The sequence below is a fragment of the Symphodus melops genome, assembly GCF_947650265.1.
Source record: "Symphodus melops genome assembly, chromosome: 8".
NCBI lineage: Eukaryota > Metazoa > Chordata > Actinopteri > Labriformes > Labridae > Symphodus > Symphodus melops.
This window is the reverse complement of record NC_136698.1, coordinates 21,077,578-21,104,190: the sequence shown is the minus strand read 5'-3', so window position 1 is coordinate 21,104,190 and position 26,613 is coordinate 21,077,578. Positions and strand designations below refer to the sequence as shown.

General features: G+C 40.8%; 2 protein-coding genes across 10 annotated transcripts in view; both read right to left on the bottom strand.

Annotated features, from left to right (window-relative positions):
• The window catches only part of ect2 (epithelial cell transforming 2), a 305,416-nt gene that overhangs the window by 82,313 nt on the left and 196,490 nt on the right, over positions 1 to 26,613 (bottom strand). The gene's annotated exons all lie outside the window — the stretch shown is intronic.
• Positions 1 to 26,613, bottom strand: part of mcf2l2 (MCF.2 cell line derived transforming sequence-like 2) — a 121,633-nt gene that overhangs the window by 22,203 nt on the left and 72,817 nt on the right. For all 9 annotated transcript variants that reach the window (XM_079351241.1, XM_079351248.1, XM_079351243.1 and 6 more), the window contains exons 16-25: positions 21,038 to 21,104; positions 19,030 to 19,145; positions 16,931 to 17,000; positions 16,340 to 16,432; positions 15,333 to 15,425; positions 12,586 to 12,708; positions 10,160 to 10,240; positions 9,588 to 9,728; positions 7,631 to 7,723; positions 6,419 to 6,497 (exon numbers count right to left, since the gene is read on the bottom strand). In XM_079351241.1, coding sequence (XP_079207367.1) covers positions 6,419 to 6,497; positions 7,631 to 7,723; positions 9,588 to 9,728; positions 10,160 to 10,240; positions 12,586 to 12,708; positions 15,333 to 15,425; positions 16,340 to 16,432; positions 16,931 to 17,000; positions 19,030 to 19,145; positions 21,038 to 21,104 — 956 coding nt within the window. The remainder of the gene's footprint in view (positions 1 to 6,418; positions 6,498 to 7,630; positions 7,724 to 9,587; positions 9,729 to 10,159; positions 10,241 to 12,585; positions 12,709 to 15,332; positions 15,426 to 16,339; positions 16,433 to 16,930; positions 17,001 to 19,029; positions 19,146 to 21,037; positions 21,105 to 26,613) is intronic.

Below are 26,613 nucleotides of genomic sequence, written 5' to 3'. Positions count from 1 at the left end.
TGATCAATTCATTATTAAATGTACAGCATCCCCCTGACCTTCAGCCTGACAGTGAAAGGTTCTGAAAAGTTTGAGTGATTTCAAGCACTCAGTGAAGGGCTATCTAAGACACGATTCAAAGAATGAAGACTGGGCTAGTTAGTCTATCGGGCTACACAAAGACCTTGAAGTATCGGCTGTCTCTTGTTCATATTTATCTTATATGAGTTCCTGGTCCAGGTCATGGTTCATGTCCCTGTCCCCATGCAGAATACACAGCACAAAGGACAGTTGGTAAAGCTTAAGGGGCTAAACGTTAATCCTACTGGCCCCAGGGAGATATGATTAATCAAAAACATTACAAAAAAGGGGAGCCATTTCAGTTAGTTGATAGAGGACTTGTCACATGTGCTGAGACTACGGCCCTCTTAACCAGCATGTCCTTCACCCCTTCACTTCCTCTCAACACCCAATGTCTCATGTCCGTTTTCAGCTGTCCTTTAAAAATAAATGCTAAATTGTAAAAGAAAAACATTGAAAGCAAACAATGTACTATGGATGTGCCCAAATCTGACCTATGGCTCCTTTCCTGAAAATCATTCCCTCCTCCAACCACTGTCCTGTCTCTTCAATAAAAGTCACATAAAGCCTATAATAATACAGTATTACACTATTGCTAAGAGAATTAACTGTTCAAAAGAAGGATGCACACTTTACAAAGCTCTAACTCCTATGAATGAGTGTTGAGTATTTAAGTCTTCTATGGTGTTTTGCCCACATAAGTACCTGCTGTTGTTACCTCAGCATTACAGTTACACACTAAACAGAAAGGTTAAGGGGTTTCTGACTATGTTTACGGCCTGTGACCTCCAGTGCAGTGTTAAAAGATGACATCTTTTATTCCAGAAAACTAGTTGAGTTATTCTCTTGCTTAAAATCTCTTTAAACGCCGCGTGGACTCTGAGCGCTGCTTTTATGGGCCTGATAGAAATCACCCTCTGGTGCTGTAAAGCCAGAGAGAAACATCACAACACTGAAGTCACTGGGAATACAGCTTGTGGATATGTGTCTATGTGTCCCTGTGTCTAAACAAGAAGCTTCAATAAATGCAACTTTATCAGGGCCGGACTGCAACAACATTCAGCTGTGTGACAAGAAATGTGCTGGAAGACTCGACTGGTGAAATAACACCGCAGACAAGAAAGGAGCAGCCTTGGCCGGACGCATTGCTCACGTAAGTGAAATACCAAGCTCTGTGAATGATCTGGCTTGTCACCTCCTGTTCCAAGCAACCAATGAACCTGTCGGAGGAATGCCGACTCAGCAAGAAGATATTCCACATGCCCCGAATATTATGCTCAGCAAAAGGGATATATATATATATATATATTTTTTTTATCATAGATCCAGTGATGTTTTATTCATACAAGGTTGGTCATATCAGTGTTTGTAGCCAAGAACAGTCTGAGACAAGAACCTGAGCAAAAGAGCAGCAGGCAGGAGTTGAGATGACGAGGAACACAGTGAGAGTGTGTACTCACAGACACACCCAGCATCAAACTCAAAGTCTTGTTTAAACCAGACTTCGTCTCCTGACTGACACTGTGTCAGCTTTTAACTACGCATAAGACAAATGTGCATCTCATCAAACTGAGCATGCAAGGAGCTGTGTGTTTTTTAATTTTTTCTGTTCCTAATACATTCTTAAGAGTCTGATTGCGCAGAAGCGCCATAACAGGCTCTGCTGTCATTTCATCTTTGTGCCTTCATTGCAATTCTGCAACCACTGAATGTTGGCCTCTCACTCTGTGATTTCACATTTGCGTCACAGTATTGCAGAAGCATGACGTGTCAACCCACAGCAGGGGCTCCACATACAGTACACACTGAGACATGCACACACACACACACACACACACACATCAACACAGCACTGTTCTGCGCCAACTGCTCTGCCTCTGTTACACGTATCCCTTCTTTCTCCTGTAACATGTCTGTTGTTACCTCCGAGGCCAGCACATAACGATTAGTTAGAACATGACGTCAGGTTCAAGTCTCGTAAAGTTCTCACAATGTCTCGTTCAGAGCAGCAGGAAATGTTGTGTTTAGAGGTTTAGGCTGGACGTCCAACATTGTAATGTTACATGTCTGTGTTTAAATGGATCAGCAGAATAGGTCTCCCTTTAAGAAACAATCAATTATATTTACAATATTTAAAGAAGGGTTGGTAATTTTCTAAAACTCGCAAGATTTTGAAAGTAGCATTTCCTCAGTGCTCCGTCTACAGAAAATGAAAAATGACCAACCCCACCTTTAATAGATTTTGTCTAAGTTGAAAGAGGCTAAGTTAGTTTCTCTCTACAGTCTGTAACACAACAGCTGTGTGTCATTGGTCAAAAGTCTGTAGCCAAGGGGTCATCTCTTTACCCCTTGTCACTCATTTACTGAAGGGAAAGGAACAAGACGCTACAGTGCTTGGGCTAAAAAAACAAGACTGCCTCTGCATATATGATTGTGTTTTTCTTGTAACTATTAGGATTTATTTGCTCCTCTAGATTTGAGTTGATCAAAACATAATAATTTATAGAACAATATTCTCTTTTTTATTGAATAAGAAAGAGAGAGCTTAGCCCTGCTCGCCTATTTACACCCGCTGTCCCTGTTTATGTGTTTTTTTTTGATAGCATAACATATCCCTTCACCATGTTTTTTTGCTGTGTCATTTTCATTATTAAGCATCTAAATATGCTTTCCTCAGGAGACCAATAAAGAACAGCTCATGTTGTCTATTTTTTCCTGAAGCCATGCAAAAAGGTGCTTTGGTTCATAAGGAGGTAATACATTCATAAAAAAGAAAGTTTTCCAGTGGTGGCGATGTTTTTGGATACAGCCTGGATAAAGATCTCCGCATTGAGCTGTGGAAGAGAAGAGTCTAGAGATGTGAATAGAAAGTGAGAGGGAGATGATAGAAACATTCCCATCTCTATTTAAAAAAAATTTGTATTCAGTTGGGGAAGACATACAGTATATGCTCTAAACTAAGTGGTACACGCTAAATGGACTTGAGCTTGCTTAGAGCTTTTCTCGTCTTCTGACTTCTCAAAGCTCTTTTACACTGCGAGTCATACCTACACATTCACACACTGATGGTAGAGGCAGCTATGTAAAGCAACCATCAGAAGTAACTAATCCCATTTAAACGTAATCGTACAGCAACAACAAAGCAGCGGGTGCAACTCGGGGGTTAAGTGGAGCTGGAGCTTGGGATCAAACCCTCAAACTTCTGGTTGTAAGACAACCAACTAAACCATCTACCAATTGAAGCACATCCACTAAACTAGATCTTAGCAACATTTGAAAGGTGGTAACATGATGATGACAAATCAAACTGTATGTAGCTGCTTGAGTGAAACTGTGTTTTATAGGCACTAATTGGTGTCCATTATCTCATGTTGTCTATGATGATGGAGCAGTATTATTCACATCCCTTTACAGAAGTTTGCGGGGGTGGGGGGGTGGTGCTACTGTTAGAGAAGCTGCAGCCATCTGGGAAACTGTCCTATGCAGAGGTGGCCACTAATCATAACTTCTTGGAATGCAGAGATCAAATTATCATAGACGTTATACTCCAGTGTCCACAGATCAATAACATAATAAAAAGAAAAACTGTAGTTCAGCTGTTCTAAAAGTGGAACTGCCACACTGGTCAATGTCACTACTCCCTTACCGACCAATGAGACTAAAGAATGGGGGGACTTCTGACATCAGCTTTGTTAACAACACAATGGCGGAGGAGAAGCCCGTTTGACTCATCTTTTCTTTTCGGTTCACCTGTCCTTCGAAAAGCTTCTTCAGTAAATATTAAACACCCGGAGCTACTGAAACACACATAAAGTATAAAGTCTGTGGACACAGGCCCTAACACAACAGAGTGGCATCATACAAAGCTTGTTAGTTTGATTCTTAAAGAACTCTAAAAAAACAAGAAAAACGACAATAAAAACACGTTTTTAAAAATGTTGCCACGTTTCAGTACCAAAAGCTGTCTGTTTTTGAATTTAGGCAGTGTGCAAGAGTTGACTTGAATATATTTAAAAGGCATAATTCCTCTCCTTCGCGCATATGTTTTATGAAACCTGTTTCTCGACAAATTGAATTAATAACAAAAGCATATCTGCTTCTTTTAATGCAAAGAAAACATACTTGCAGCCTGCAAAACAACCTGAATTGTCCAGCTTCTGACTTGGCAAATTGCCAATCATTGTTTTGCAATTTTGGGTTGACACAAGGGGTGTTAAACTGGGGCCTAAGCCTCCCTCAGCCCCTGCTGTCCAATAAGAATCTGCTGTGTTTCGTTTTAATAGGGTCTGTGCTGTGTGTCATTTTTCCTTGAATTGCCAACAAAATCTCTCTTCCTCTTCTCTCCCGTTCTCATCACATTTACACGACCTCTCCCTCTCCAACAACCAGAGCTTTAACGACTGCAGCTCCTCTCCATTTCCCCTCTTCCCTCCTCACCCGCGCCCCTCCCTCTCTTCTTGTCCATCCCTTCAGTCTCCCTTCGTTTCATCCGTGCTGCCTCTCAGCCTCCATCTCCACCCTGAAAATCTCTCTGTGCGTCTGTCTTTTTTGTCTCTCTCTACCTATCATTCCACCACCCACCCACCCTTCTCTGCTCTCACCTTCACATTTAATCTCCCTCTTCTCTTCTCCCCCGACCAATTTTCATTCTTTCTCCCTCTGTCTTTCCTCTACGCTCCTCACATGGAGTCAGAGGTGTAAATCACACACACACACACACACACACACACACACACACACACACACACACACACACACACACACACACACACACACACACACACACACACACACACACACACACACACACACACACACACACACACACACACACACACACACACACACACACACACACACACACACAGGTAGGCAAGGTACATACACAAACACACACACACACACACACACACGCTCCTTCACACAACGGTATGGGCTGTCAGACGGGCAGAGAGTGTGTCTCACTGGCAGTGGTTTTCCTGTCAGTCAGGACCACAGAGTGGAACCGTGGACAACAGCTGCTGGTAGAGAGAGGGGCCGAGAGACGAAGAAACTGATCGGGAGAGAGAGAGGACAGAAGCCAGTGGACACAGAGGGACACTGAGGAAGCTTTGCTTGGCTGTGTGTTTTTAGAGTAACACGTGTGCACGTTTGTGCCTTTAAGTGTTTGTGACTTGTGACAGATGTGTATTCACTGTTATTCTTACGATGCTTACATCTTTGTTTAGATTGGTGGGTCCTGCTTTATGCAAGCCAGACCTGCTTTATGCTCCTTTAAATATGTTTTTTTTTTTTTTTTTTTGAACAGAAACAAAATTGTAGCAGCACATATAATTCATCCAAGATAAAGACTCTTTGAAATGGTAAAGAATTTCCCTCGGGATCAATAAAGTATCTATCTATCTATCTATCTAAAGGTCCCATATTACGCCTTTTCTGGGCTTATATGCTCTTTAGGGTGTTTTTCAGGTGTTTTGTACATGAATTCCACCAGAATCAAAGCCTCATTAACAGAAAATACAAAAAGCTCAAATAAGCTCATCAGTTGATCAAGTGGCATGACTGAAAGAGAAGGAAAAATATAATATATATGATATGTCTCTAGTGTGGTTTTAACATGAACTACAATTAACATAACACTCAGGCAAAGCTGAACACGTTTATAGAAAGTCTTTTGCTGCACATCCTCCATATTGTAATGAATTTCCCTCCTGTTTGTCTGGAGCTCACAGACAGTAGCTGTTAGAATGAAGACATTTTCTTGACTTGGCACTTGGGGTCGCAGATAATAACAAGCCAATCTCCAGACTGCAGCGATGGATGACTCCTAGATGTGCTGATAAATAGTTGTGTTGACAAAAAAAAATCTTCATGATAACAGGAACAAATTGAGTCGTTGCAGCAGGAAATAATGACAGAGTAATGGAACAGACAATCAGTGACTCCATGAAGAGAAATGTTACTTATGTCTTATTAACACAATAATGCGTTACATTCAGTGCCAACTTTGCACAAGATCTACTATAATGGAAAATGGCTGGACTGAAGAATTCTGAACATTTGACACATGGCAGCGGCAGCAGCAGCAGCAACAAATGAACTGCATTATCAGAAATTCAACGACAGGCCGTAGGCTAAACACCACATGTATGCAAATGATACGACATGATTTAAACAGGTCAAAATGATCCACACAGACACACACCTGTCCTTTGACTATAAGTTGAAACTGATCTCAACTCTGACATATACGCAAGGGGAAAGTAATTCACAAGTGCATCGGTGTGTGTGTGTGTGTCTGTGTGTGTGTGTGTGTGTGTGTGTGCGCGTGTGTGCGTGTGTGTGTGTGTGTGCGTACCTCTGCATGCCTCGAGCTGGCCAGTAAGAACTTTGCGAATCTCAGACACCCACATATTTTTTACATCCATGGAAGAAGCCTGGGGAAGAAAACACACGTACACCGACGCACACACACACACACACACACACACACACACACACACACACACACACACACACACACACACACACACACACACACAGTGCACATTAAGTCATGTACACAACAAAGCCACCCTACACCAGCTGCTTCACTGAGACATTGAAGTGCTGTGTGGTGCAACACTGCCCCCAAGAGGAGCACTGTAGAAGACACCCATGACATCCTCAGAGAGGAATTTATGACCAAATTAATATTTATCGAATCTCTCAACAATAATGAGTCGTCAGTGTGTCTTTTTAATGAAAGCCGTATTACATTTTTTATTTGTGGCATAAATAAAAGCACTTACGCTCGAATTGATGTGTTATTTCGCATTTAAAAAATCATCAATTTCATGTTTTTTTTTTAATTAAATATATTTATGTTTATTATCAAGTGATCCGCTGACATGATCACAGTATTACATTAGGGCACAAGTATCTTGTTTGTATTACAAATGCAAATACACGAGTCAGATACACAATAAAAGATTTACATCATTCTTCTCCACAAATATTTGAGGGGCGCCGGATAGCTGAGCGTTGATGTCACGTGGCCAATGTACAAAGGCTTTAGTTTTAATTGCAGGGGCCAAGGGTTAGAATCTGATCTGTGGCCATCCCTCACTCTCTCCTCCCGACATTCATCCTGTCTTATTAAAGCACAAAAATATCTATACATTTGTATTGTTTTGACATCCATCCAATAAAACCTTCTTGGTGAAATATTTACTTTTTGTGTTTTAAAATTAAATTAAGTAAACAGATCAGGACAAACAGTTTGTGTGATGAACGTGATAAAAACTCATAGAAACTGTCTGACTGTTTGTTTTTTAGTTATTTCTGTTGGCTTCTATGGAGCACTGTAAAACAAAAATGAAGCATAAGTCTTGTCTGGCCTGCACACTTGTTTTGTTCTTTGCTTCTAATAAAAAATATTTGAAACAAAAACTCAGAAAATCCCCCTTATGCACATGTTTTAGAAAAGTAAAAGTTGTAAGCCTGGCAATGCATTGTGAACAAGGAGTTCTTTTTTGTGTTGTAAAGACCTAAAGCAGAATTGAAGGGATATACGTCAAAGAAGACAAACCTGGATGATGAAAACCTCCTCTCTGCCGTTGTACCAAACCTCGAACTTTTTGCAGTCGCCTTTGACGTTTTCTGTGATCCCCACGGCGCTCATCTGCACAGAGACAGTGAGGCAGAGACACAGTGAGGTACAGCTCGACCGTATCATCAGGTATTCAATTAACACCAGAGAACAAGTGAATTGGAAGTCTTCACATTGACCTGGAGGAGAGCCCTGAGGATTTATACGTCGTTGGATCTCCCGTATGAGGTAACATGATACATTTTTAAGTGTTAAACGTCAGCACAGGATAACTTTAGTTGCAATTGTTGACACAATTCTTACGAAACAAGCACATTCGTACAACCTCTTTTAACTTTGGCTCTCCTGCAGCCTCCCATCCTTTAGCTACCTGTCCCAGTTTGGTTTTCTTTTTTTTGTCCCTCCACCATGTAAAAACATCTTTAGGTAAAATGAGCTACATGGGGTGGCTGTGGCTCAGTTGTTGCCTCTCAACCGGAAGGGCAGGGGTTTGATTTTTTTTATTTTACGGATGAGGGTTCTTCTCCCAGTGAGGGGGTCAGAGATGAAATGACTTACAGCCTGTACACACCTTCAATGAATCATCTTTCACATACAGGAGTTACTTTTAGAAACAACGTGAGGGAAGTGTGTGAGAGAGAAGCTTCACCAGTCATTCAACAGGTCTTTGTCAGTGAATCGCACTGTGTTCATACTACAGCCTGAAGTAATTTCTCAGTCTGCATCAATGTAACCCTGGAAGTGTCCACTTCATTACAGACAGAAATACAAGCATGATATACTGATCATTTCCTCTGAAAAGAAAACAAGAAACAACTGAAATTCTTTCACACTAAAATTCCTTTGTAATTCGCTCTCTGTCGAATTGTTTAGAGAAGGAACCTTAGAGGTTGTACAGCATCTTCATCAATAAAACTTCCAGTTCCTTGGGGATTTTTTTTTACAAAGAAATGTCAGAGACCAACTGCTGGTAAGGAACAGCCTCCTTGCCAAATCACAAGTTTAATATTAGAATACAGTGTTGAAATACCTGTTAGAGCTTTACATTTGGCAACCTTTATTTGATGGTGTTCCCAATAAAAGGAAAAACTGGAACATTATAAAGTCTGTTGAGTTGTCAGCTGATAGTTGACAATCAGCCCCATCAGCATTCCTTTGAGAACTACTAGTCATCCTTCAAAGACAAGTATTTGACTTTCTTCCAGAGTTAGTCATTAACTTTGTAAAGGTATTTGAAGTTTGTTCATCAGAGCCTTTGACTGCAAAGAGCTTCTGCTGGAAACAGGGTCAATCAGGCCAGATAAAACCAAAACAATGGCCTGAGAGACTCTGGGCTAGCTGGGTCAAACCAGGTAAAGTCCCACTATGAATTCATCACTAAGAATCAGACTTCCATGTAACATTTATTCATCACATTTTGTGGCTTTGAATTCCCCCCTGGAGACAAGAAAAATGGTTCTTACTCGAATTTAACTAATGGATACATAATCTTTCTGTATTTGTTCAGCTTTAAAAGAATCAAGTCCGTCCCAAACTAATTTCTACCTTCACATGTTGTCTTATGGTGAACATACACCAGGCAGTCCCAACCATGCAAGAGCACGCTTTACCCTCAAAGTCCAGAGTGCACCGATCTGTGGTTCATGCACGAGCACAAGCGCGTATGCATAACATGAACAGCCGTTGTTATCAATACTAAAATGACTGAAAGTAATTGAAGTAGTTGCCATGTTCTGTGTTGTTCCACCAGAAGTCCTGTTTCAATTGTTGAGTCGGCCTGTCTTGTAATCAACCACGCTTCATAATAACATAAAGGCATGCATATGTTGTAATGCAACGTTGTGTACAAGAGGTAACCGGGGGATGGAATCAATAGAATGGCTAATGGAATCAACCCTTTGCTCATACATCCACATTCAGGCTGTGTGTGTCTGACCTTGAGCGAGTGTTTGAAGCTGTAGGACGGGGTCTTCTCGTGTCCATCAGTGGTCTCCTCTCGTTTTTTACAAAACAGCAGCATCTTGTCGTACAGGAACAGGTGCCTCTGCATGGGCTTGAACCTGGCCAGGTCCTTCACCTGAAATCAGTCGAATCCTTATTACAGATTGATTCCTAATTATCTACCGTTATCTATCTATCGTATAAGTTAATGCGGCAGCAGCAGGATTTCCCAAGTGGGGCGCTAACAATCCTAAGGGGGTCAGACGGCTTAGTCGGCTCTGAGGTAGCAAAATGAGAATGATTAAAACTGATGATGATGTAGTTTAATTATTTCTATATGTTTGAGCTGATAAGGACCTCAAATGAGTTCTTTTAGAGCCAAGATAAATATGCATAACAAACATCCACATTTTTGACACTGTGGAGTTTAAACATTTTCGTGTTTTTTGCTGAATAATAACAACTTGCTAAACAGCTTGTATGGTGGCTTCAGTTTTGTATTGAGGTTAAAATGACACGCATGACTTTTCAATGTTTGCCGGGTCTGTCTTAAGGGTGCAGTCGTACCTTGCTGTGGACCTTCTTGTGGTCCGTCCACACATTAAAGGATCCCTGCATCAGCAGTTTTCCAAGTTCACTCAGGTTCCCCTGTGAAAACCAAAACACAGAAAGTCACACATATTGAGCATCTGTCATGACAGTCACTGAAATGTTCATTGTGTTAGTTTAATGAGCTTTAGTTCTGTTTTTTGATGCAGCCTCATCAAATCACACAAATGATGTGTTCATCAAGTCAGTCGCAAAAAGACTCAAGATCAAAGCTCTCAAATGAGGAGCCACCTACGAGCTGCAAAAACCAAACAAGTTCAAAAATACTGACATAACGCTTCTTTTTGAGTTCTCTCTCTCTCTTCATTTGAAAAGACACTTAATTTCTGTGTGAGTGAATCAAACATAAAACCTGTAAATCACTTTGATTTACTTGGTGCTCGGTGTGTGTTCTGTGTGCAGTGCGAGGCAGCCGGAATGATGTCAGAGGGCTGCTCCTGTTTTTTGCTGTCGTACACGCAAACTTTGTTTTAGGTCACTGACAAACTCATTCTGTAAAACTCCTTCCAAGGTGAAGAATTTCAGAAACCCCATTTTATGTATAGGCCTCCAATAGAAAATGACACAGACTTCATCTACCCCTTTTTTTGCATCCTTTGCCTTACTTAGATTAAAAGGTAGTGATTTTTGAATCAATTATAAAGGGCCCGATGTATTAAACCCAAGGATCCATATCACGCTATACATCACTGTTTGTGAACAGAGAGGAGATTACAGTCTTTGAGAACGCAAGCAGAATGAGAAGCCTGCTCTGTTATTGCCTGGGAGCGAGGTAATTACCAGGAAATGTTTATTTACTGAGCGAGACAAAAGTACACATCTAAAAGAACATAGCTACCTCCCTTTCTGCCCCCTTCACATTTTGATGGTTTATGAACCGAGTAGCTTTGTTTCAACTCGCTGACCTATTCAAAAAGTTGACATTTTTTGGTTAATATGTCTCTTGACCTGTTTTTAAACTTGATGGGCTTGGGTGGACTTTGTTAGAAATATTTAAGCAGCTAAGACTAGTGGTTCACATTTCCCTGAACTCTCATAAGTTCTTCTGGATGGTTGGCGTGGAGAGCCTTCTAACTTACCGCTAATACCACACAAAAGTTCTCCCATTTTTACTAGCACAGGTTCACTCTTGGAGTATCAAGAGTGAACCTATACATGCACGGGGAGAACATGCAAATCCCATACAAAGAGGATACTGTCAGACAGGGATTCAAACCAGGAACCTCCTCGCTGTGCGTGTACCCCTCTAACCACTGCACCACCATGCAGCACCTACATTCACCCCTTACTTTAATATATTCTCTGTTCAGACATCATAAAGTGGCATTTAAAAATATACAATTTGAAGCCCAGATGTGATAAACAGCCAATTAAACCTCACAGTATGATATTTTGATCACATTTATTGACAACACAGATATGATTCGTTTGATACATCATTTTGCCTGGACGCTCTCAGTTTGTTCCTCACGTGGCGTCAAGACTAAGTGAATGTGACACTCATGAGAAATTGGACACGGAAACGGTAGATGTTTGTAAGTGAACCAGTAACTGGAACTAGAAAGTCACGTAAATATAAAATAAATTCCTGGTATCCAGTGACTCTATGATGTGACAACTCAGACAGACGCTGGGCTGAGACAGTTATGACTGTAACTCATCTGTGTGTGCGAGCGGGGAAGAGTTTCATACACTGCTGAGAGATGTTAATGATTAATTGCAGTTAAGAACTTAACCACATGTAATACCACTTTATTTGTCAGTGGTTCCAACCTTTTTTGGATTCTGACCTCACTTTGACTTCGTAAAGCTCTGCGGACCCCAGGCACACAAAAAATGAGACAGCTTTTTACGAAAACGAATTACATTTCAATTATGTGACAGTTTTTTTCTCTATTGTGTTGTGAGTCAGCATTCATTTTAGAATAAATGTTGGCTGGTGAGCTGGTACCATCAAGGCCGGAAATGAATGCTGGACGCGTAAGGCATGGATTCACATTCACAGCTACGGACAATTTTAGAGTTACCAATGTCATGAGCATGCTTTTGGACTGTCAGAGGAAGCCTGAGCAGCCCACGCATGCACGAGGGAACATGCAGACTCCACGTAGAGAGGCTCCTGTGAGGCAACACCAGGCAGCCCCTGCAATAAATGCATTTTTGATTTTGCCTCGAGGGTGTTCTGTCTCTCACCAATCAAGTCTTTTTTTTTTAAACCTAGCCAGGTTAATTGCATTAATAGGGTTACACCTTAGGTTAGACTTTTCAAACTGTTCCTCCTTTTTCAATTTCTTCACTTTATAATGTATTGTAGTTCAGCGTATATGAAGGCGAGGATGTTGAAAACGTAATGTATGTACAAAAATGTGTGTGCATTCACTGACCTCAAAGCCAGTGATGGCTATCTGGTGCATGGAGTCGTTGACTGACTTGATGATGTCCAGCACGGTGGCTAAAGCTTCCTCCAACTCAGTCGTCCCCTCCCCTTTACTACATTTCAGCATCTCCTGCAGGACAAAAAGGTGGGACACGTTTAGAGAGAAAAGATTACTGGGGACAGGAAAGGGAAGACCAACCACAAAAATGATCAAAACTACGACGTAGTCCTCCGAGCGGGCAACCCAAGTTTGAATCCAACCTGTGTTTTCTTTCCTGAGCTGCTAGGGAAACCTTAGCAGTACTTTAAAAATGAACTGGCACCTCTCCAGAGACCAGACCTATTTTAACACTTTAGTCCATAATGGGACTTAAGCTGTGGACCCTCAGATTCCCAGCTCAAGTCCATATGGACTGAGCTACTGCCGCTTGTTATAACAATGACTGAAAACAGAGCAAATCTTTATAAGTGGGCTGCTAAACATAGTATTGTAGTCAAGAGCAAACGAACTGAAACAAAGACATACCTGAGACCAGAGTGCTCCGAGACTGAGACCAAATCAAGACCAAGACCAAGGCAGGGCGAGACCGAAACAAGACCCAGACCATAAATATCACTGAAAAATCATCAACTTGTGCACAGGGGGCGTGATGTGGAAAACTTGTCTATCAGTGATGGTCTTGAGCAGTTTTGATTTAAAATTGGGAGTCAGCCCAGCCTGAGACCAGAACAATGCCAAGAAAAATGCTTTCGATTCAGAGACCTTCAATAGGTGTTTTTGAGACCGGACTTGAGACCAAGACCCATTTCATTTACCGGTACTATATCGCTTGCTAAAGGTCATCTGATCAAGTTTACAAAAATTACTTTTCAAACTATCACTGTTTTAAAACAGGCTATTTGTCTCGCACAAAACAGATATAGCATTGTTTAGATAAGATTAAAATGTCAGGTGGGACGATGGTTCCCTGAAAATTATACAGAAAAGTCTGTCACCACCAGATTGGTTACAGCGAATCAGCTTTCTCTCAGCAACATGAGAAAGTGTCAATCTGAGTTCATAACTCTGAGCCCTGTAGTGTAAAAATTTGTATCTCAAGAGGCTCAAGCTTTAGTACCTCCTGTGGGGGATTACATGGAGCAGGCGGAACTAGTGGGCTGATAATTACGGCGCATAGTGCCCTGTTATTCATGAATATTACTCAAACAAATGTGGGATAATTATTTACTCAACCCAGCAACCTTTACACTTCTGACAGCTGAAAGCCTTTACGTTGCATTATGCTCTTTCACTCTCTCTCTACTCGCAACATCAGTAACTAACTTTGTGTTTTATTCAACAAAAACTGCTCCATGACAGTTCCTTCTGAAACTTCTCTTCCACTACTCAAGAGCTCCTTCTACTCCCTCCTTCCTGAAACTCCTAAACCTCTCTGTGCCGCTCCACTGCAACCGCCACTTCCTATCCTTGCCCTCTCCTGCCTCATCCATCTTATCAGCTCATCCCTCGCCTTACTCTTTCTTACTGATGCAGCTTTACTGCTACAAACACTCGTCTATATAGAGAGCTCTTCTCTGAAAAGTCTCTCTCTCTCTCTCTCTTGGCTCTGTGTTTGTCTGACTCGGTGGGTGCTGACAGAACCACCCTGCAGGCAGCTGATGAAAAATGGTGAAAATCCAAGCAAACCTCCTTGCCTATCAATATGTTCTCTGCTTTTTTTCCTCCACGTCCTTATCTGCAGCTAAACGCTTGTTTAGTCAATACAGAATCCATTTTTCCTTCTTAGGTAGTAAAAAAAAATCTTTTCCAACCCTCCTTTATCTTGGAAACCTCCAGGACATGGTTGTAGTTTATACATGCTCTACGCTCTCCTGCTGCAGATCTGTTTGCTACATCCACTTTAAGAGGAGATCCCAGCTTCCTTTGTTGGTGTCCTTCCTCCTACAGACTATCAATATCAATACTATCCATCACATACTAAGGTCTAAAGATGTATCGATGCACTCAACTCACAGGACAATGCATGTTATGCTGTGACTGCCGTCTACCTGGCTCTGTGGGAAATACTACCTGTACTGAGACTACAGTGGTTGTTGGAGACATTCAACGTCATCATGCCGGGAACTCTCTCACTAATCCTCCTTACAGCCTCTAGTCATGTTTTTCAGTGCTCTTGCAAATATTAGCTTAATCAACAACTTATTAAGCTACGGTTTGGCTAGCTTCAAACTTCATATAAATGGTGTTTATCTCTAAAGATTATTCTGCTGAACAAAACAGCTACGCATCACAGGCGTGTGTTTGCCACAGCTTACTTTCTGCAATGATCCAAAATCCAATACAGTAATCACATAGGTGAATTCTCAACAGACCCCATGGCGAAGCTACTTCTGGGCTAGCCTACAAAACATCATTACTTTTGTTCTCTATTGGACTGTGAGGTACCATTAGATCCCTACTGAAGACATATCTACTTTGGCTGCACCATTGACCAAAAAGAAAGCATGTCTCAAATTGTCTGGTATTCTGCACACTGTGAGTCAGTCCAGCATGTTTTGTCAAGCCAGTTCATTTGCATAATTCTCATAGCTTTCATATAAAATATGGCTGAATTTGCTTCGAGTTACACATTTTCAAAAGATAAGAATCAAGAATCAAAACAATGCTTGAAATAAAAGTGACACAGTTTAAGAGAAAGGAGGGGGGGAAGAGAAGCAACGGGTTAAAGGTGTGATGAGTGTGCAGTTTTTTACCTTCAGCATCAGTTGGTATTTGGTGATCCTCTGGACAGGCTTCAACAAGTAAGCGTCCAAAGACAGTTTGTGGTCAAGTTTCTTCTGGCATTCCTGTTGTCACAAACACCAAATATCCTCTTTCAGTAAGGGATCAATGTAAGAGCTGTGAGCTATGCATGGTTTGGGCTAGAGTTCATGAGGAAGTGAAGCTGCAGACGGTCAAGACAATTCTAGTGCTCTGGAAACATTTTTGTTGCTTTTATATGCATGGGAATTTATGGATGAACAGCATGTAAACTTTCTCATGAACTCTAGCCCAAACCATCAAACTCCTCATTATCACCTATAAATCTCGCCATAACTTGGCTGACCTCTAACCTGTCTAAGCACCTCCATCAGCACACTACCACCTGCACGCTTTTGTTTCCACGAACAAAAGCACCAAAGAACATTGTGTGACACTGTAAACTAAGATGAATAGTTACGAGAAAGGTCTGCTCCTCTGAGGTTGTCCAGGGGCGGTGCTACAAAAACAGCCTTGAAATTACTTTCCCCAAATCAACAGGACATTTAAACATGGTGTGTTTTGTGTTTATCCTTTATTGACACGGTCGCATAGGAAGTGTAGAGTCTTTCGACCAACAAGGACTACAGTTTGTCTAGCTCCAAAGTTTTTGCTCAGATTGGAGCACTCCCCAACAGAAGGGTACCAAAAAAGGTATGGAACGCCAACAATTGTGTACTGTATTGAACCAAACTGAACAAGCGGCCTATTGGAAAGTGAGTTTTATTTTGTTCTTATTCCTTGTTTAGCGTCTCTGAGTACTCAGAAATGGCAATAAAAGCCTAATCTACAACTAACATTATTATTATTATAATATGGGAGCTACTGTAGATAGAAGTTAAAGCTGTGTGTGTGTGTGTGTGTGTGTGTGTGTGTGTGTGTGTGTGTGTCTGTGTGTGTGTGTGTGTGTGTGTGTGTGTGTGTGTGTGTGTGTGTGTGTGTGTGTGTGTGTGTGTGTTACCTGAAAGAAAAGACTGTCTCCACACTGTCTCCAAAGGACTTCAGAGCGGGGTTTATTCTGACAGTACTTCTCATACACCTGAAGCTCTTCTTTCTGTCAACACAAAGACATGAAGAGTCAAGAGAGCTGAGTCGCGTCAGCTCTGGTCTCTTACAGTCAATCTGAGCTGCTGCTGGAATATGAATGATCCGTCAGTCACTGGCCGGAAGACCTCATACTCAATCTACAAACTATTGGCCATGATACAAACACATAAAAAGTGTAAATTACTAAAAAGCATCTGCATGTTTCTAATAAGCTCCACGAGAAGAGACATGCTCAAACTAGGATCAATATTGGAGATGCATTTAAAAAATGAAGAGAGGTTAGAACGCAGAAAGGCTTACAGACGGAGGCAGAGCTGGCTAAACACTGAAGCTTCAGTGTCCACCACATGACAACCTGCGTAAGCACAGACTCTAGAGAGGAGGGGGCGGGAGGACAGCTCTCTACAATGATTTTAATTTTGGATTGTAGCACCCATTTTAAACACTAGAAGGACTTGATTAAATGTACTCAATGACTCTCCACCTTTGATTCTGAGTTACTCACCCTTTTCAGAAAACACGTTCCCACTAGCTCTGGTTTCTCTGCACAGTTTTCAAGCTCCTTCAGAAATGTCCTGCAAATCAATGAGGAACAAACAAAGTAAGTTAGCTAAAGTGAGAAGGCTTTGACATGCTGGAACTCCTTACATAATGTTTTAAGTCACCAAATTACAAGTGTGCGAGTAGTATATGGTCCAACATAGATTCTTAATTTAGTTTAGTTTATTATTTTGTGGACAATCCCCTTTTACATTAAAGGGAACATCTTTAGCCTTTGCTGCTAATGTCCAGCTGTAGTCCCCGGCCAGTCGTGAATCGGCAACCTGAAGTGCATAATTAAAGATTAAAGTACAATAAATGACATGACATTTGTGATAACAGAGGGCCTATGCAAAAGGGGGAGAGGCATACAGACATAACATGTCACACACAAGCACAGTTTGAACAGAGATATCAAAGAGTGCATACAACCAAAACAGCACAGAGGAAACATGAGAACAATCACAGAGGCCTCATTTAAAATACATACAAGACAGCAGAGATGAAGCGGCAGCAGCAATGACCATGTCACATCGAGCCCACATATCACATCTGACAGAGATTAATGTGTGCAATTATAGTTGTCAGTAAACCATTTTTTAAGGTGTGTTGTAAAGGTGGAGTATATCTGTATATCTTTGATAGTGGTGGGCAGTGAATTCCAGTTTTTATTGCTCTAACAGAAAATTATAGTTGACCGAATGTGCTTTTCCTAAACGGAATGAGGTCACCTTGTGTCATGCTTCTAGTGGACTGACTGCTAATGTTACGCTGATTTGTGAATGAGTTCAAAGGAGGAGGAGCGGTATTATGCTAAATTTTGAAAACCAGGCTGATGTTTCTGTATTGGACTACATTATCCAAGCTTAGTAGTTTGTGGTTATTTATTATAATACAATGATGTGAACTTTTGGGCTTCTGGTCCAACACTTTGAGGGTTTTCTTGTAGAGGGTTGCTAATGGTTTTAATGACGAGCTGCTAGTTTGTCTCCAGCTTGTTATACAGTATGTTAGATGTGACATGATCATGGCATCCATAAACAGTTTGGCAGCATTAAAAGTTAGAGCATTTCCAATTTATTTAAAATTGGCTAGGCTAAATTTGACCCTATTGGACACTTTCTTGATGTGTGCTTTGAAACAAAGAACAGAAACAATCATGATGCCCAGATACTTACATTGCGGAACAATACTAATGTTTTGACCAGAAATAGTCATATGTGAAACAATGTTTTATTTTATTTTTGTGAAAAACATTCCTACAGATTTATTGACATAAAGTTGAAGGCAGGAACGATTTAGCCAGTTGGTTATCTGAGCCATGGCTGCGGTGAGTTTGGCATCAGCTAGATGTTTTGACTTGGACACTTGCACATATACTGTCATCTGCATACATTTGTTTTTTGATATCAGGGTAAACCAACGGCAGATCATTAATATATAAACTAAACAAAAGCGGGCCACGTATGGATCCTTGTGGTACCCCAGTGCGTAGAATAAGAGCTGATGAATGTTGGTTGTTTGACTTCTATCAGTTAAATATGACTCAAACCATTTGAGTGCCATCTGGGTTGATGGCACTCTGACACAGTCAACCTGATGGTTGACTGTGTCAGAAGTTTCGAGACTTCATAGTGCTATTGTATAGATTTCAAATTTGTCTGATTTAATAAGTTTATCATTTAACAAAAAAGGAGGACTCAACACATTTGACAGAAAAGGCTGGGTTGCGTGACATATTAGAAGCCTATGGAAACAGTTTGAAAGACGTAGGAATTTCAGAGGCAGGGATCTAAGAAAGGATTGTACCGATTGTTGTTGGGAAGGTCAGGGAAGGGAAGTGTTACTAAAGTTATACAGTGGTAAAAACTTATCTGATGTATCTATCTATCTATCTATCTATCTATCTATCTATCTATCTATCTATCTATCTATCTATCATGACCCCTTAGTTCATAAAGAAGTGGCAAGAACTGCAGGAAGACTGATGACAGCTTCAACTCCGACTTTGACTAGTTACTATCCAAAAAGATGAAACAGTTCAACTGGAGTGGTGGTCCTTACCTGTTGTGAAATTCATAAATCTCTGGCAGGTTCCCAAACAGTATGTCCCTTTTGTTCTCCAGGGAGGGAGGAATGAGGTGGCTGAGCTCTGAGTTATCCAGCTCTGCAAAGTAACCCTGGTGTTGTGGTGGTGGGGGGTTACAATAGACGAGATGACAAAGAAGAGAGAGACAGCAGAATGCAAAATTAGCCATAAATCGACAATCTGTGAAAAGAACCAGTCCTGGCTAATCAATTTAACCTGAGATGATAAGAGTAAAAGATCGTTAACCTCTCCCTATCTCAACCCACAGATCGACTTCTTTGGGTGATGAAAATGAGGTATGGACTAATACACTAACACTTTATACTGGGCTTCATTTAATCACTGTACAGTGCAGTTAAAATCAGTTTCATGCTTTTGTGATCCAGGAGTAAATTGATCGCACAGTCAACCCAGCAGATCAAAAAAAGTTCAAACACTTCCAGGTGTCTGAAGATTGAATTTATGAAACCAAGAAATGAAGTGTTCTTCTTTCCAAATCAACACATGCGTATTGAATCCAAGAATGCACCAGTAGTCTTAGTGTTATTGAAGGCCTCGATAAACTACATTCACTCATAACTGTAATTCAATACTGAGAGCTATGTCCTTTTCAGTAAAATGAGAAACCAACTGATATTCTTCTACTGTTGTAAAAAAAAAAAAAAAAAAACGCAGCCTTTATCTTTTGACGTTTATATCTCTTTTTAAATAAGGTCAAGCTATTGATATTCATCAAAGATTTCAAAGACTCCACAGGCCCTCAGTTGGAGAACGTTGTAATACGACACATGAATGGATTTATGTGACCTTGAAGCATGCTTAGTTAACAAGACGGACTAAATAAAGGGCAAGCTGTGGGATCAGCATAGAGAAAATTACAACTACTTTGTCTTATTTTGAGCCATTTTAGTCAACATAAGGCTAAAACACTGCCGGATTTCTCCTGAATGAAGGCTGAATGAAGGCTGTGCTTGAACTATACCCTGCTGAAGCACACGTCTCGAACGCGTCCAAGGGCCAAGGAAGTGTACAGAACTTGAGCATGGTTCGGAGCACTCACACTAGTCAAACAAACCGGATTTTGGGGATGACAGCGAACATTGAGGACCACATGTCTATAGTTTGACACCAAATTGTGTCTATCTCTACCTTTTGAGCCAAATTCACTCCAAGTCAGTCCAACAAGGTTCATTTTGCCATGTTTTCATGAAATGATATATGTAAACATTTTTGTGAGTTCAGTTTAGCAGAGGTTTTGTCATAATACAGGTAAGAACAGAGGTATATTTGGGGATTAATTATCACTAATAAGCCGGAAAATCCTGAGATTGGATTTATGTATTAACTGAGAAGTTGTTTCTCATGGTCACTAAAGCGACTTTTTAGAAGAAGGTTTAAAGTCACATTGCGAGTTATAGGAAGTGCTTTATTACAGTTGTTCTGTGCTGTTAAGAAACCCTCTACATGATACTGCTATATTCAAGAAGGGTATGTGTTTCTGTAAGTGTGTGACATGGCCAGATGGATTATGATCAGACATTAACTCACAGACCACAACTGGAAATTAAGTGAAACTACATTTTATACAAGGGTCAAACAATTTTGAGTGTCATTAATCGATGACTTTGAGTCAAATGTCAAGTAATGTTGATGCTAAAAATAACACCCAAGTGATTTTTATATCAGGGTGTGTCAACATAACCTTCAAGAGCAATCCTTTAGAGCAGGCCTGTCAATCTGTGCTCCTGCCTCTTTACTCATCAGGACTGGACGGCTGTCAGTTCTCAGCCTTTAATTGTGAAATTAAAGTCTGAGGGTCAAATTTAACAATGACACAAAGCATTGATTATGGAGAGTTAAAGTCATGTTGCTCCTCAAGCTGCAGAACAAATAGAACGTCATCTTCTCAATGTAAGACTGCAGATGTTTCCTAACTCTACAGCACAGTGCGAGAAACTCCTCTAGACAATGGACGCACTGTACCTCCATGATGCTCTGCAGCTCCTCCACATACAGCCTCTCTGTTTCGATCAGCTCTGTCATGATGTGTCTGCAGAGAAAGACAAAACAATGTGGTGATTTCAAGCACACTGCTTATCACAAAGTCCTCCAAAAGGCCTTCATTTATTCATCCGTGCTCTCACAGGGACTCTTTGCAAACTGACAAACAAACTAATGGATCAGTAATCAGCAATAAATATGTCAGTGAAGTGCTCTTTGGTCACATGGGACCCGCACTAACTTGTTAATGACAGCAACATGAAAACACAAATAATGGCTTTTCAATCTTGGCACAGCTGTAATGAGCCCCTCAATGAGAAGAGATTGATTTGTGGCTGTTTTCATATGAGCAGTGAGATCAGACTTCATCAGGATCTGTTTCCCAAAAGCATTTTCAAAAGAACAACAGACTCTTTACTCTGGAACAAAGTAGAGCGCTTTCCTTTTTCCAGTCATATCCATTATGAGCAACACACACAGAACATTCATGTCCAACTTCCAGGAGATGCTAAATCATTCAAATGATAGTATGTGTAGCTTGTGAATGAAGATGAATCACAACACTGTGGATCACTATAAGCATTAAAAGAACACAAAGTGAACAACACTGTGTTCAGGTTCTTCTTCAGGTGCTGTATAAAAAAATAAAGGTCCTCATGAAATTTATAAGACAAAATGACAGAGTCCCACTCATGGGTGTGGACATCAGAGTGGAGCAAATTAGACTGGTAACATGGAAAAGCCCAGCTCTCTTTCTCCAGGACCCTGGAATTAATCTTATTGTGACATTAGACAGGTTTCACACAGTCTGTGTGTGCAACATGTTGCTAAATCATGCATCAAACCATTTTCTATACCGTGTAAGAGGTGCTATTGGACGAGAGGCGTTGTACCCCCTTCAGGTTGCCAGTCAGTCACAGGGCTGACATATAGAGCCAGTCAACCAGACACATTTACACCTACAGGGAATCTATAGTGCTTTCACACTTGCAAAAAACTGATATTTGCCAGAGGAGCTGTATGTGTGAATGAGAACAGTCAAATATTTCATTTTAACTTCACCCAGAGTTTCTCCTGCCAGCCTCAGAGTTTTCTTTCCCGCAGCAAGTAAGTGAGTAAGTAAGTCTTGTTTATTTATGTAACACCTTTCAAGAACAGGGGTCACAAAGTGAAGCAATAAAGGATTGAGCAGAGACATTTCAAACAGGCAGCTCCATAAAATCAAATAAGTCTGAGCGGGCTGATGTGAGATCACAACCGGATATAATCAGAATTCACCTCGAGCCAATGGAAGGGGGGACTGACGTTTACATCCCGTAACTGCTGCACGATGCATTGACTGTGTGCACCAACTATATGCACAGGGGTTTGAAACAGGAAGCCCCTCGCTGCGAGGCAACAGTGGCTAACCACAACACCACTGTGCAGCCTGAATCAAAAATCTTAATCAAGACTAATGAGGTCATATAAGAGGATAAAACATATAGGATGTTTTGTCAGGAAGTGTGGTTTAGAGCTTTATCTCTCACTTGGGCACAGAAAGTTATAGGACTGTTTGGATGTGTTTTGCTCGTAGCCTCAAGCAACTGGCCAAAGAAAGAGACGATGAACACAAGAGACATGAACAATGTTTGCTTCTCTCAAGCAGCACAGCCTCTCTTATAAACATTTCCAACTGATGGCAAATCATCATCAGAGTTCAAACAGCTTCCGTTAAAAACACACAGCTTTATGTGACTTTCATTGAGTATACACTATTAACCACGATTTTGGATAAAAATGTCAAGTTATTTAAAGGTTTAGTTGGGGGTTCGATCCCCAGCTCCATGCAGCCACTTGTCTGATGTGTCTTTCTGCATCTTATCCCATCTCCCCATTCCATTTTCAATCCCAGCTCAGTTTAGCAGATGGCTGTTCCATCATGAGCCCGGTTCTGCTGAAGATTTCTGCCTGTTAGGGGGACGTTTTTTCATGCCATGCTATGACGAATTAAGCTGGGTCCTTGTAATATAGCAATAAGTAAGGTATTTTACCTGCTTTACAGTGTCTTGAAATAACACTTGTCATGAATTGACGCGATCCAAATAAAGATTGATGGAAGACACTTAAGTCCAAGTTGTTGTTGCTGCTTCATTGGCAGGATTTGAATATATATGAATGAGATTAGTTAATGCTGTGATTTGGCACGTGTGACCTGCAGTGTAAAAGAACTTTGAGTTTTTAGAAGAGTTGCTCATGATCACTTCACAAGCTCAAGTTCATTTTACAATTTACATGGAAGTTATTGAGGCTCCAGAGCACTTAATTTGCAGCAACTTAATAAGGATTTACTCATAGATTTTGGAACACCAAGAGGTTATGAAACTCAAAAAGACTTTAACAAGATCAGTAAGATTTAAGCAGAAGAAACTGTTTAAATGCTTTTTCCGAGTAATCCAGAGACACAGGAACTATGAAAGAAAGTCGTAATTCCTTGTCAACTTGTTTTCATCCTAAACTTTCAAACACACAGAGAACTCACATCCATAACACAGAGTCAACCTGAGCCATAGGCAGTACCGGTCTTTTTCCTGTGTACATACAAGTTTTGACCCGGTGCATTTTAAGAAGCTATTACAAGCCTTGTGCTAAAAGGCTTTCGGATGCACACTCTAGTCTCATAGATCCATAAAGATAAAAGCAAAAGACGTATCCATTTATCATACGCACACAGGAAATTGAAGAAATGTCTGAGCAGCTGTAGACTCTCCAGTCTCAGTTGTCTCTCTTGTTGCCTCACATTCACACAGACTGTAACTGAAGTACCTACTTCTCTCTAACCTCATTATAAGTAAGAATGTGTACAAGTACAGGGGCTGTGTTGTGTGCTCCTTGCCTGAACACACACCACAACCCCTGGCTGTGTGTACAAACGCACAGCATATGTGCTGGTGCTGATTTGTACAATTTCACACACATGCTCATGAACACAGACTTCTCCTTAACCGCACTAATTAAGTTTTTTGCACATGATGTTTTTGTCAGCTGATGCAACTCAGGTATTTGATGTACTGGCAATTATTACTGGACACATAAAGTTGCATTAGGGTTTTATATAACTAAAAGTACAGACACCATGTCAAATGTTTCATACACATACTGTACACACTCGTGCACACATTTGCTGCTCATTCACTTCAGTTGCTATACTAAGGATGAAAAATTCTGGGAAGTTATTTACAAAATTGAAGATTGGCCCTTAACAGTGAACTTAAATATAGTTGGGGAATATGTTACCCTCAGTTTCAAGTTAATTCCCATCAATTCCCATAACTCCCATAGAAAGTTTCTGATTTGGAATATTTACAAAATTCCCAAGCTTAACACCCCACCCCTTTGCAACCCTAGTTACTATGCAGCAGAGACAGTATAAAACTTGGTCTCAGCAGCAGCCACAATATTAGAAATACCTCCTCATACATTTTCAGTTTGTCTATAGTAACAGGGGAAAGAGCTGAAGGCCTTCAGTCCCCTGGCAAACAGCTACAACTCCTCCATCTGTCAGTCAACTTAGCCACGCCCCTTGTCATGAAAATGTATGAATAAGTAATAGGCAATAGAAAACCTAAACATATTAGTTAGAAAAGAAATTACCTACCATGTGCCAAAAAGAGAAACAACGCCCTGATACAAGTTTTTTTTGTGTCATACTGTAACCATGGTTTTTTTTTCTGCTTTGGAAATGGGCATTTTAATATGAGACTTTATAGGTATTCTTCGGCATGAGCATCCAGCCTCTACTGGACACTTGAGGCACTGCAGATTTTTTCACTTCTGTATTGGCTTGTTTATTCATCGGCATGATCGGTATGTGTATCTTCAATGACCGAAGCTGCAATCAGGATTATCTTAAACTTATAAAATGTTTGAAAAAACTATCGGCTTCAAGTCATACATTTATTTAGACTGTTCAAAATTAAAATACAGAGACTCTGGAGGGGAGCATCAGAGACTCCCGTAATTCCCTGCTGGCCTCCACGTCATCTTTTGTTGTTGTTTTGATTGAGAGCCCCCTAGTGGTGGAATTTACATACAGTATGTTTAAGAAAATTCATATTTTTTATATACTTTATTAATCGCACAATGGAAAATTACTTTTACACTCAGTTGTCGAATCATACACAAAGGATCCTATGAACAAGGACTATTGGAGAGATGTCAGAGTGAGGGGACTGCTTGAGGGCACATACTCTCAGGAAGAGGCCTGGCACCTCTCCAGATACCACACCAATTTCCAGACTTGGTTTGTACAGGGACTTGAACCGGTGACCCTCCTGTCCATCCCAAGTCCCTACAGACTGAGCTACTGCCGCCCACAAGCATTTAATTTAGCATGTGAATTTTCATGTTCCCACAATAGATTCAATGAGAAAACGTAATTAATACCCAGCGGATAAACTATTTTGCTGCCTGGTCAATTCATACAAACCACAAACAATATGGATAGTACAATCACAGTACCCAACAAGCTGCTGGAACAAACAAAAGAGCTTCTAGGTCTTAGGCGTCACTAGTCACTCCTCCCTGATAAAAACACAGTTCAGGCTAATGTCAAAGGATCGAAGCTTCCTTAAGAACAAGAGTCATTGTTCAAATGTATCCAAAGTATCACATGAGCATGGTCACAAAACCAAACTGAAGACTCAAATCTTGGAACATCGAATTTCACATAATGTCTTTAACAGGTTTACATTAGCTCTCTTTTATGAATGTTCTCTCCATTCAGCTCCATCTCAAAGATTTCTCATTAAGCTGCGTGTTTGAAAGAAACTTGGATTTTACGAAGAACTATTTTATGTCAAGCTTTTGGTGTACATGATAAAATATTTGTTGACAGTTTCCTGGAGGAAACTGTCAACAAAGGATAAAAGTTTTGCGTTCACTGAGGTTTCAATCCTTGCTGCAGGCAACAAGCATTAGCACTAATATCCATCCATTATCTTTGTAGTGAGCACTGTGGTTTCTGTTTATCCTGTTCAACTCAAACAGAAATTCTTCCCATGAATAGTGTCTGACACCGCATAGTTGTTCCTCCCCTTTTAAAAGACGTACCCACCCACTTACCCAGACACACACCAACAGCACTTACACACAGTGTCCCTCTGACACATATGCTCAGTGTAGGGTGGAGGACGATAAAAGCAGACCTGTGGAGCTCAGCTGAGTTGTCGACGTAGGCTTCTGGATATGAAAAGGGGAAAAAGTGAGAGGAAAGCAAAGAGAAGGGGAAATCTTGTGGCAGATGTTGAATATGAGGAGAGAGAAAAAGAGAGGTTTTTGGAGAAATAGCGAGAAAGAGAATGTCAGAAGCCGACTGATTCCAGGAGTGAATTTACAGGAGCTGAGCAGAGCCAAGCCAAACCGAAGGATGTATCTCTGCCTCACACACAGACTCAGAAACAGCCCGGTAAGTCACCGTAGCAGTATGTGTGTTTGTGTGTGTGAATGTGTGTGTGTGTGTGTGTGTGTGTGTGTGTGTGTGTGTGTGTGTGTGTTTGTGCGTGTGTGTGTGTGTGCGT